Genomic DNA, 12,342 nt, shown 5'->3' on the forward strand with positions numbered 1-12,342 from the left:
TTTCTGTTTTGCTAAAAGTTTGATGTGAGGCATCTGGTACTGGAGCTTGTTGGCTTTTGAGTGGGACTTGATCTTAGTGTTGAGACAGGCTTTGGGGAGAGCTCTCACCCATTAATGTTTCATGGGATCAAGATTTCCTGGTGGTCTAAAGTTCTGGACTTGGTTATCCCATCTCAGTTGTTCAGGGCTGACTGCTTACTTTAGCACCAAGACATTATAGGCCACACAGCATAGAAGACAAAACCCCAAGTCTGATGTGCAAAGCAATGCTCAACAACCAAGAATACCCAAAGAAACTCAAATACATGCAAAGAGAAGTGAATGAGGAAAAATAGGGGAAAAAAAAGGATAAAAATGATCAAAAGAGAGCAATCAAGCCAATAAACAAACGTCTAAATGAAAATGAATACTAAAAACTACACTAGCAAATATACAAAATAAAAAGCATGGAAAAATGCAAAATAACTTGAGTACTGTAAAAATAGAAAAAAACTAATGTGAATTTATTTAAAAATAAGATGCTTTGAAAAAGAAAATACTAGATTATGAAAAAATAAAAATAAAATGAATAATAAAGAAAAAACAACATTAGAACAATAAGAAAGAGAGAAAAAAGAGAAGAAACATATGGAGAATGGTAGTAAGAAAACTGTCCTTGTGATTCCTCTGTTTTCTTCTCTACACAGTGTGCTCCAGTCAATTTGCCTACTCAGAAAATCCTCCCGATATTTCTAGAAAGGTCTCTGCACCTGTGGTGGTCAGTGTGAGGTCAGCTCAGACTCAAATCTTGCCCTATTCAAGCTTTCACTTGTTCCCAAAATCCACAGTTGCCCCTAAAGCCTACAGGCATGTGTGCTAAGTTGCTTTAGTCGTATCCAACTCTTTATGACCCTGTAGACTATAGCCTGCCAGGCTTCTGTGTCCATGGGATTCTCCAGGTAAGAATCCTGGAGTGGGTTACTATGCCCTCCTTCAGGGGATCTTCCAACCCAGAGATTAAATCTGTGGCTCCTGCGTTCCAGACAGATTCTTTACTGCTGAGCATGGGGGAAGCGCCTAAAGGCCACAGTCTCAGGCTAATTGGGAAATTTAATCTGCTGTACCTGTGGCTGCCAGAGCAATTTCCCCTTCTCTCCTTTGCCCAAGTGGCCCCTGGTACTTTGCCTTTGTTTTAGGCCCACCTCTGCTTGTAGGCTGTCCTCTGGTATCTGTTCTCTGCCCAGACACAAGGGGTGAAAGTGGAAGCTTATTAGGGCTTACTTCCTCAGTTGGGCTGGGGAGAGGAAGGGGTACAGCAGACACAGTGTGGGCGGTGCCTGCTGTGGCCAAGACCTGCAGGACGTCACCACAGTCTGAGGCAGATCATGTACTTCCCCACAGGAGTTGGCCTTGCATTGTGGGTCCCTCAGCAGAGCCAAGCAATTCAGGCCCCAGGAAGATGTGGGCAGCGACCCGTGCCTGCTTTTAGCTTGACCCCAGCTTGAGCCTGGGGTCAAGAGCGTAGTGGCCTGTGTCTTCCACCTCTGGCACTTGTGCCAGCTCTTCTACCTTTGGATTCTCAGACCTCAGCCAGCTCATCCCCCTAATGAATTCACAAATGCAGGGTCCTGTCACAAATGTAGGACTTAGAATATTCTTGCCACAGTGACCTCTTGCCTCTCTGTGAGGCCCAGGCTTTTCCCTGGACTCCCTCAGCTGTGTCACACTAGCCCCCTCTGAGTATCTTCATGGCAGTCAACCCCAATCCTCTCCCTGGGGTCCAATCCCAGAAGCCTGAGCTTCAGCACCTAGCCCTCACTCTCTGCAGGTGTGGGTGTGTGAGCAGCTTCTTGACTGGGAAATGCTGTTCAGCAACTATCTCCGTGGTGAATTTTTTCCATTCTGCCTTCTGAGCACCTGTTGCTATGTTCCTCTCTGAGGTTGTAAAGTTCCCCCCTGATCCTACCCATAAAGGTGTTTCCAGGTGTGCAGAAACTTTGCTCCTTCATGACTCCCTCCCAAAGGCACAGATCCCCATCCCGAAACCCTTTGTCTCTTCTTTTTATCTTTTGCCCTACTTCATTCCTTGAAGATTGGCTTGCCTTTTAAGTCTGGGTTCTTCTGCCAGCTTTCAGCAGGTGTTCTGTAGGAGTTGTTCCACATGCAGATGAATTTTTGAGGTATTTGTAGGAGGTGAAGGCAATTTCCCCATCTTATTTGTCCACCATCTTGAAAGTCTCCCTCATACAGTATCCTTTTGCACTTATTTCACTCTAGGACCCTCCAAGTTGCTGCAAATGACAGAATTTCATTCTTTATGACTGAATACTCTTCCATTGTGTGTGTGTGTGTGTGTGTTTGTGTGTGTACCACATCTTCTTTATCTATTTGTCTATTGGTGGACACTTGGGTGACTTCCATATTTTTGCTACTATAAATAGTGCTGCTCTGAACACTGGGGCACACATATCTCTTCAAGTCAGTGTTTTATTTTTATTGCTTTTTCTAGATATATACCCAGGAGTGGAATTGCTAGATCATATGATAATTCTATTGTTAATTTTTTGAGGAATCTCCATATTGTTTTCCATGGTGGCTGTACCAATTTATGTTCCCATCAACAGTGTAAAAGTTTTCCCTTTTATCCACATCCTCTCCAACATTTTTTATTTGTAGACTTTTTTATGTTATCCATTCTGACAGATGTGAGGTGATAACTTGTTTTTATTTGCATTTCTCTAACAATTAAAAATGTTGAACATCTTTTCATGTGACTATTGGACATCTGTATGTCTTCTTTGAAAAAATGTCTCTTCAAGTCTTCTACCCATTTTTTAATTAAGCATATCTTTGACCTTTGAATTCATGGAACTCTTAGAAAAATTGCAATTAGTTTGAGGTTTAATGTTGTTTTATATATTACTTATAAAGCAATGGAGCTTCCCAGGTGGCACTAGTGGTAAAGAACCCACCTGCAAATGCAGGAGACACGAGAGTCATGGATTCGATCACTGAGTCAGGAAGATCCCCTGGAGGAGGGCATGGCAACCCATTCCAAATTCTTGCCTGGAGAATCCCTATGGACACGGGAGATTAGTGGGCTACAGTCCATAGGGTCAGAAAGACTTGGACACAACTAAAGTGAGTTAGCACATAGCCACGCATAAAGTGATCATTTAATTAGTATTTTTTTTTAAGCCATGCCACATGGCATGCAGGGTCTCAGTTCCCTGACCAGGGACTGAACCCATGCACCCTACATTGGAAGCATGAAGTCTTAATCACTGGACTGCCAGGGAAGTCCCTTAATTATTATTTTCAAATTTAATAGTTGCACAGTTAGATTCTGTATATGATACAATTGACTGTACTGCATCATTATTCCCTAAGCATATTATTTATTGTTATACCTCTGTAGACGTAAATCTCTTTCTTAGCATTTCTCTGCCAACAGAACTTCTATTAATTCTCTAAGACCCATCTAAAATATCACTTCCTCTTTGAAACCTTCCCTAATCTTCTAGACAGAAAGAGTCATTCCCTTTTATTTTTCTAAAATGCCTTGCTTGTATGTGGGCTGCATCACTTACTATGGTATGACTTTTAAGTTATTCATATTATTCTATCATTATAGTTGGTATGTTAGTATGTACTTCATGGCTATACCTTATTCATTTGTGCCCTCACTGGGCTTAAAACACTACTTATAGTAGATACTCAGATGTGTTGATTCTGATTAATCTTGCAGAATTACTGTAAAGATTAAATGAAATAATATAACTGCCTTAAACAGTGCCTGGTGCTGGTACTCAATAAAGTTTCCCTCCTCTTTCCTCTTCTTTTACTTTTTCCTCTTTTTTCTTTTGCTTCATTTTTCTCAATTCCCTATATATTCTGCCCATAACAAGATAATAGAGATTTCTTTCTTTCATTGCTTACATGTCTCTTCTTCAGGGTACTAACACTTTGTACCTCTCATTTGTTTATGTATTTATTTTAGGTCACTGGCCCTGTTCAAATTAGAGATTCCCTTAAGAGAGCAGACAGAGGTAATATGACATCTCCACCACTCCTGGATGCCAACTCCATGAAGAACCCAGCATTGTTAAATGACATCAAGATTGAGCCCCCAGAAGAACTTCTGGCTAATGATTTCAACTTGCCCCAGGTGGAACCAGTTGACCTCTCCTTTCACAAACCAAAGGCTCCTCTCCAGCCTGCCAGTATGCTGCAATCTCCAATACGTTCTCCCAAGCCACAGCCTGCTTCCCAGACTCTTGTAGTGTCCACTTCAACATCAGACACAGGCAGTTCAGCAAGCATCCGTACTGTTCTGACTCCAGGCTCTATCCTGGCCTCATCTCAGGGCACTGGTGGCCATCAGATCTTACATGTGATTCACACCATCCCCTCAGTCAATCTGCCAAATAAGATGGGTAGCCTGAAGGCCATCCCAGTGGTGGTGCAGTCGCTGCCCATGGTGTATACTACTTTGCCTGCAGATGGGAACCCTGCAGCCATTACAGTCCCACTCATTGGAGGAGATGGCAAAAATGTTGGATCAGGTGAGCATCAATGTGCCCCTTTGCTGAGACTTACCTACCTCAATCTATTCCCTTTTTGAATATTGTATCTCCTATTTATTTTCCAATTACTCTTGTATATAGCTTTAAGAGCAATTTTTCATAAATACTGTTTTCATCATGTTTCTTTGATGCTTACAAATGTACAATGACTCTTTTTAGCCTATGTTTCTCAAACTGTGGTATGCATATCTTTGAGTGAAATACTATATAACTTACTAGAACCTCTATATTTTGATAGTAAGTAATTTAAAATATTTTATTAAAAAAAAAATATAATATTTGAATAATATTTTAAGATAAGACAGGAACTTCAAAAACACTTTTAAGCTTACTAAGACAACCACCCTTAGGTAGAGGATATGTTTAGTCTCTTATGCCATTGGGAATACTTTGGTAGAAAAGTTGAGCAAGTTTCTCGCCTTACATACATAGCCAGCCTTACCTCCTTGCCTCTCCCAACACTTTAGCTTTTCTCTTCTCTCCAGGTAAAATAGTCTTCTTTGAAATTTTGCCATCTCTCCTGTGTTCCACCTCATTTTGCATCTATCATCCTTCATATTATTTTTTTACATGCCTGTATCACAAGTATATGGGCATTCTTCCCAACTAAATTGTAAATTGCTGGAGGGCAAGACTATCTTATGTTTCTTTGTGCATCTCCAGAAAGCAAAGTGGTAGATAGAAGTTATAACAAGTCATCTGATGAACAAACTTGAAATTTAATGTTACCTTTTACCTACTTTTAAAAGTAAGTTTAGAATTCAGAAAGGTATGTTTATCTCCCTTTCACCACTATCCGCCAGCCACCCAGTCCCCTTCCTAGAGGAATATCTAATTTGTAATGGGACACGATGGAAGAAAATTATATAGCCTTTTGAAGTGATTCAAGATATTTAGCTTCACCACATCTATAGAATTACAATAAGTTTTAGATGTTCAGCTTTAGGAAAGACTTTGAGAAATTGGATTATAGTCAGAGGATAAAGATTAAGATGGTGAGAGGACTCAAACTCATGTCAGAGAGGAGCTGATAAATGTTTAGCATTAATTAATAAGACCAAATGGGAGATATGTGGGTAGAAATGACTAGGAACCAGATTTCAGCTCAATGTAAAACAAACAAACAAACAAAATCTTTCTCAGAGTTTTCTACCTTTGAGATTCAATACCTTATTATCACTCCATCACTGAATGTATGATAATAAAGAACATACCAAGCATCAAATTGCTGAGACTCTGTCATGTTCTTCTGAATAAATATGCTATTATCGACTAGTGGTTAATTGTGGTAATGATAAGTGTTTGTAACAATCTTGTGTCTGACATCTCTTAAGGGGGGAAAATATGGTTATCAATTCTCATGTAGAGAGAGAGCCAAATAAAAATGGTAAATTAAATTTTTTTGTGAGAATATGATGATATCAAGCCAGTTTGGATGGTTTTGATGAGTTTTGAATTGCCCCATAATAACCATCAGAACCATTTTAAATAAACAATGCATTTTAAAAGTGTTGTCATTTCAAGCTAAGACCATTAGCACTGTGGTCTCTAAAATGCTATGCTTACACTTTGATTGGGGGCAAAAAGGGATGTTGCAGAAAATATTTGCAGCATAAAAAGAAAGCATCAAATTTTTATTTGTATTTTCTTACCCTTTACATGTTATTTTATTTATTTTCCATAATCTACACATAAGTTTAGGATATAGGTATATTTAGATCATAAACACAGATACACATTCAGAGACACAGACACAGGTGCATACTTACAATGTTTTAGTGAATTATATACAATGTATGGAGATGACTGCACTAAACAAGTACTCCCCACACTCAACTTTGTTGCCATCCTTAAGTTTCTTCTGTATAGAAATTTTGAACATTTCACTAGATCTGAAAGATGGCTGACCACCTGACTAAGTTTTGTTAGGGATCAGAGACACCAGTGTTTGACAATAAATACTTGAGGGCTTCTGCCAACATAGTTGAAAGGGAAGGATGGTAATATATATCAAGCACCTACTCAACACCCATTATGTGTCTCATCTCAATGACTCATTTTCATTTAGGAACACAAAAGCCAAAGGAGATGTTCTCACCTCTGACATGAACCTAGACATTGATCTGAGGACAGCTAGAGAACTATTTAGAGTTTGATTAAACAAACACGCATTGAACCTGACTTTTCAGGAGACCCTGTCTTGGGAGCTGGAGATAGAGTTGAATCATACTCAGACCATATCCTAGAGAAACCCACCATCTCACTGTCTTAGAGAAGCTCATTCTAGTGAAAATGCTCCAGAAAGCTCCTTTCTACACTTCCCTCAAAGGAATTTCTGTATCCTGCTATGCTAAAATTTTAAATGTTTTTTCTCTTCCTTTCATACAAATATACTTCTTTCATTTTTGCTTTTCTTTATTTCTCTATCTTGCTGCTACTTCTAATATTGGCCAAACTGGGAATCCTGAAATGATTAGACTCGTATATTTGTAGCCCACAATGCTCTTTTTATTTGCTTTTAGTTAAAGTTGAACCCACCTCTCTATCTCCACTGGAGATCCCAAGTGACAATGAGGAGAATGCAATTGAGAGTGGATCCTTACAGGGTATTCAAGGACTACAGCAAGAGTAAGTACTTTTATCTCTACTTCAGGTTATTTTCTGTATACATGTGTGTGTCTGTGGTAGCAGTGGAACAGATTCTCAGACACAGTAGTAAGAATTTGAGGACAACAAAATATAGATAAACTGCTTTTTCAGTGAAGGTGTGCTTGTATGCACACATGTGCATGGGCATGGATGTTATGACACAGTAATGTTCTAATTGTAGATCATTGATTTTTACCCTTGAAAAATGTACAAATTTCCTATGAAGTACAATTGCATTCTGTTTCTTTCTGTAAGTTTAAAGCAACCTTATCACTGGTTTGCATTTTAGCAACCATGTTGGATGAAAAATACATTTATTTAAACCTAGGAATGAGGCTTATTAGAATGAAATGCTCACACAGTTTGGGAACAGAAACCACCCAAAGAAATATTACCACCTTCTGGGACCTACATTTACTCAGCATAATGGCCTAGTTGAGGGAATTGCTTGAACTATTTCAATTATTCCTTCTGGGAGGCAGGGCTGATATTAAATTTGAATAAATTAAATTCATGTAAGAGGGGATCCCATTATACATAAATTCACTTATTAGCCTCCACTTTAAAATCATTATTTGGCCCTATCTCTCTTTCTTTGCTCAGACCAGCAGCAATGACACAAATGCAAGAGGAGTCCCTTGACTTGAAGAGAAGACGGATTCACCAATGTGACTTTGCAGGATGCAGCAAAGTGTACACCAAAAGCTCTCACCTGAAAGCCCACCGCAGAATCCATACAGGTCTGCCCACCTCCACCTTAACTACCCCCTGCCACACGCACACCAAATCTCTGAGAGAAAGGAAGAGAAGAAAGTCCTGAAACAAAGTTTGATCTATTTATACTTATGGGCACAGGTTCCATTCATGGCTTTTACCCCTATGTCTTGTTTCTACTCTACAGTAGCTGTCATGAAACCAGCCTAAGAAAACATAAACCTGGTGTCTTCTGAATAGTTAAGGTCCCCATTGAGCCCCTGTAGGTCTTTCTAATTGGGAAGTCTTAACATTTATGCAGAGATAAAGGCAGATAAGATTCCCTCCCTTGTGACCATCCCCACAAGTTTTACTGAGTATTGAAAAGCACAGTGAAATTAAAGCAGGCTTTTTGAGCTCAGCACCATCCACTAACCTACAACATACCTTTGTTCTCATTGGAACACAGGTGCCCGTAAAGAATAAGTAAAGCAGACCTTGGGGGCTGAGAGTTAAGGCTAAGGGAGTGAGCAAATGGTCCCATTTGAAGAACTATCACTCAACTCCAAATAAGTATTACCAAATCTCCCAAATTAAAAATTTAAGATTTTTTTATGTGTAACATCCTAGATTTCAATTTTGTCTTCTAATTAAATGAATTGTATAATACCATAGATTCAAAGAAACCTGCCTGTGGGCCAGAAGTAGCTTTTCAGTCATCAGTTTGTATCCTCTTCTTGAAGACTCTTCATCCCTAATCATCTCCAACTCAGAAGTGAGACTTGGACACTCTGGACAAGGAAGGGACCCTCTTTTCTTGTAAACATATGCTGTATTACAGTTTATATAGGAGAGCCTAGCCTTAGTTAATGTGCCCTAAGGCTGTTAATCGGAGAAGGCAATGGCACCCCACTCCAGTACTCTTGCCTGGAAAATCCCATGGACGGAGGAGCCTGGTAGACTGAAGTCCATGGGGTCGCTATGAGTCGGACACGACTGTATAACTTTCAAGTAGACAACCTGAGCGACTGCACTTTCACTTTTCACTTTCATGCATTGGAGAAGGAAATGGAAAGCCACTCCAGTGTTCTTGCCTGGAAAATCCCAGGGACGGGGGAGCCTGGTGGGCTGCCATCTCTGGGGTTGCACAGAGTCGGACACGACTGAAGCAAGTTAGCAGCAAGGCTGTTAATAGGTGACTAATTTTTAGACTGCATTGTCCCAATATTTCTATAACACTCTTATTTGTTGATGTTTTATTTGCTTCTCCTTTACCTCGGATGAAGGCTGATTCTATTGAATATGTATATTGTTTAAGTATTTGAATTTTCAACATGCAAAAGTAGATGTTAATAGTTTACTGGACTCAGAACATCAACAATTGTTTTAGTATATGGCCAAATTTCTTTTTTCACCCCTACCTACTTCCCACTGTAAAGTTCCAGACATCATATTATCTGCATCATAAATACTTTAGAATATATCTTTAAAAGGCAAAGATGTTTAAAAGTGAGCGTGACATTACTATCACACAGAAAATTTCCTTAATATCAAATTTCCACAATTGTCTAATAAGTATATTTTTTAAGTTTGTTCCAATTTGGATCTAAACAAGGCTCATATGTTGACTAGCATAATCAATATGAGGAGCTAGCTATGCTTAAATAAAGAGTGTTCTTGGTTAGAAAACAAAAGCTCTGAGATAGAAATAAGCTTGCCTTGTTCTAATAACTGACAGATATCCAGCATAGCTAGGCATATTGAGTGTAGTAGTTAGTGGTGGAAGCATTGAGGTACAAGAGTAGAAAGGGAAAAACCACTTAAGGAAGGCTACTGTAGTGATGCAGGCAAAATGAGAGCCTGACTAGAATGTTAGGACTAAATATGGAGAGAAGGAAGTACGTTGATGAGTGAGGGGACACTAATGACTCTCAGATTTCTTTTTTGGATTACTGGATAGATGGAGGTACCATTTACATGAATAGAAAGTTTGCCAAAATAATACATTTAGTAAGTAAGAAAAGCCCTCTGGAACCCAACCTTGGTAGGCAATCTGGGTATAATTTTTTTTTTTTTTCTGTTGCTGATATTGCACAAGTTCTTTGGAAGAGGCAGCTGAAGAAATGTCTGATTTATTGCCCTCCAAAGACTGGACTTCATTGCAAGGAGTTCCAGATATCTACCTGTCTCTGGTAGATATTCTCAGCAGAGAGCCATAAGGCTCTTATTTATCTGGATCTCTAGTATTCAGTGCAGCCCTTCGTCTCCTCCAAGCTTACAGTCATACAAAGCAAGAAATATAGATACAAAAATTTCCATGAAATATACAGTTAAGCCCCAGTTTTTTCTTAAATTATTTATTTTTAATTGAAGGATAATTACAATATTGTTTTGGTTTCTGCCATACATCAACATGGATCAGCCATAGATATATATATGTTCCCTCCCTCTTGAGACTCCCTCATGTCTCCCATTCCATCCCGCTCCTCTAGGTTGGCACAGAGCCCTGGTTTGAGTTCCCTAGGTCATAAAGCAAATTCCCACTGGCTATCTATTTCATATATGGTAGTGTATATGTTTCCATGCTACTCTCTCTATTCGTCCCATCCTCTCCTTCGTATGCCTCCCTGTGTACATAAGTCTGTTCTCTATGTCTGTATCTCCATTGCTGCCCTGCAAATAGGTTTATCAGTACCATCTTTCCAGATTCCATATATAAGTATTAATATATGATATTTGTTTTTCTGACTTGCTTCACTCTGTATAATAGGCTTGAGGTTCATCAACCTCATTAGCACTGACTCAAATGCATTCTCTTTATGGCTGAGTAATATTCCATCATATATATGTACCGCAGCTTCTTCATCTGTTCATCTGTCAATGGACATCTAGGTTTCTTCCATGTCCTAGTTATTGTAAATAGTCCTGCAATGAGCATTGGGGTACATGTCTCTTTTTCAATTATGGTTTTCTCAGGATATATGCCCAGTAGTGTATTTTTAGTGTTATATGGTAGTTTTATTCCTAGTTTATAAAGGAATCTCAATATTGTTCTCCACAGTGTATCAGTTTTATTCTCACCAACAGTGTGAGAGGGTTGTCCTTTAATCCAACCGTCTCCCAACATTTATTGTTTATAGATTTTTTTGATGATAGCCATTCTGACCGGTGTGAGGTGATACCTCACTGTAGTTTTGATTTGCATTTCTCTAATAATGAGTGAAATTGAGCATCTTTTCATGTGTTTATTAGCTATCTGTATGTCTTCTTTGGAGGAATGTCTGTTTAGGTCTTTTGCCCACTATTTGACTAAGCAGTTTGTTTTTCTAGTATTGAGTAGTATGAACTGCTTGTATATTTTGGAAATTAATCTTTTGTCCGTTGTTTTATTTGCTATTATTTTCTCCCATTCTGAGGGCTGCCTTTTCACCTTGTTTATAGTTTCCTTTACTGTGAAAAAGCTTTTAAGTTTAATTAGGTCACACGTGTTTATTTTTGTTTTTATTTCTATTACTCTGGGAGGTGGGTCATAGAGGATCTTCTTGTGATTTATGACATACAATGTTCTGCCTATGTTTTCCTCCAAGAGATTTATAGTTTCTGGTCTTACATTTAGGTCTTTAATCCATTTTTAGTTTATCTTTGTGTATGGTGTTAGGAAGTATTCTAATTTCATTCTTTTCCATGTAGCTGTCCAGTTTTCCCAGCACCACCTATTGAAGAGACTATCTTTAACCCATTGTACATTCTTTTTTTTTTTTTTTAAGAAAATGTCAGTTTGAGAACTGAAAAAAAAAGATATACAGTAGGAGGACATGAACCTCATGAATGTCATCATTTGAGATAATGTTTTAAAGCATAATGTCTGTAATAATAGCCCAATAGTTACCATTAATTTCTTGCACGTTAGGGAAAATTCTATGTCAAGTTCTGTCTCAAAGGAGGAAAATCAACTACATTTAAAGCAATAAAACAATGAAATGGAAAATTTTAAAAAATAAAATAAATAAAATAAAATTTATTTATTTATTTTAATTGGAGGAAAATTATTTTGTAATATTTCGATGGTTTTGCCATATATCAACATGAATCAGCCATAGTTATACATATGTCCCCCCATCCTGAACCTTCTTCCCAGCTCCCTCCCCACCCTGTCCCTCTGGGTTGCCCTAGAATACCAGCTTTGTGTGCCCTGCTTCATGCATTGAACTTGTACTGGCCATCTGTTTTACATAAGGTAATGTAAATGTTTCAATGCTATTGTCTCAAATCATCCCACCCTCAACTTCTCCCACTGAATCCAAAAGTCTGTACTTTTCATCTGTGTCTCCTTTCCTGTCCTGCATGTAGGATCATTGGTACTGTCTTTCTAAATTTTATATATACATATGTGTGTGTGTGTGTGTGTTAATATATAGTATTTGTCTTTCTCTTT

The 12,342-nt window shown here is 38.5% G+C and overlaps 1 protein-coding gene across 4 annotated transcripts in view; it reads left to right on the forward strand.

Moving 5' to 3' along the window:
* The window catches only part of KLF8 (KLF transcription factor 8), a 353,812-nt gene that overhangs the window by 254,614 nt on the left and 86,856 nt on the right, over nt 1-12,342 (forward strand). For all 4 annotated transcript variants that reach the window (XM_070365873.1, XM_070365871.1, XM_070365872.1 and 1 more), the window contains 3 exons: nt 3,980-4,544; nt 7,088-7,193; nt 7,818-7,954. In XM_070365873.1, the coding sequence (XP_070221974.1) occupies nt 4,034-4,544; nt 7,088-7,193; nt 7,818-7,954 (754 nt within the window). In that variant the 5' untranslated portion in view covers nt 3,980-4,033. The remainder of the gene's footprint in view (nt 1-3,979; nt 4,545-7,087; nt 7,194-7,817; nt 7,955-12,342) is intronic.

The sequence above is a fragment of the Bos mutus genome, chromosome X (assembly GCF_027580195.1).
Source record: "Bos mutus isolate GX-2022 chromosome X, NWIPB_WYAK_1.1, whole genome shotgun sequence".
In the NCBI taxonomy this organism is placed as follows: domain Eukaryota; kingdom Metazoa; phylum Chordata; class Mammalia; order Artiodactyla; family Bovidae; genus Bos; species Bos mutus.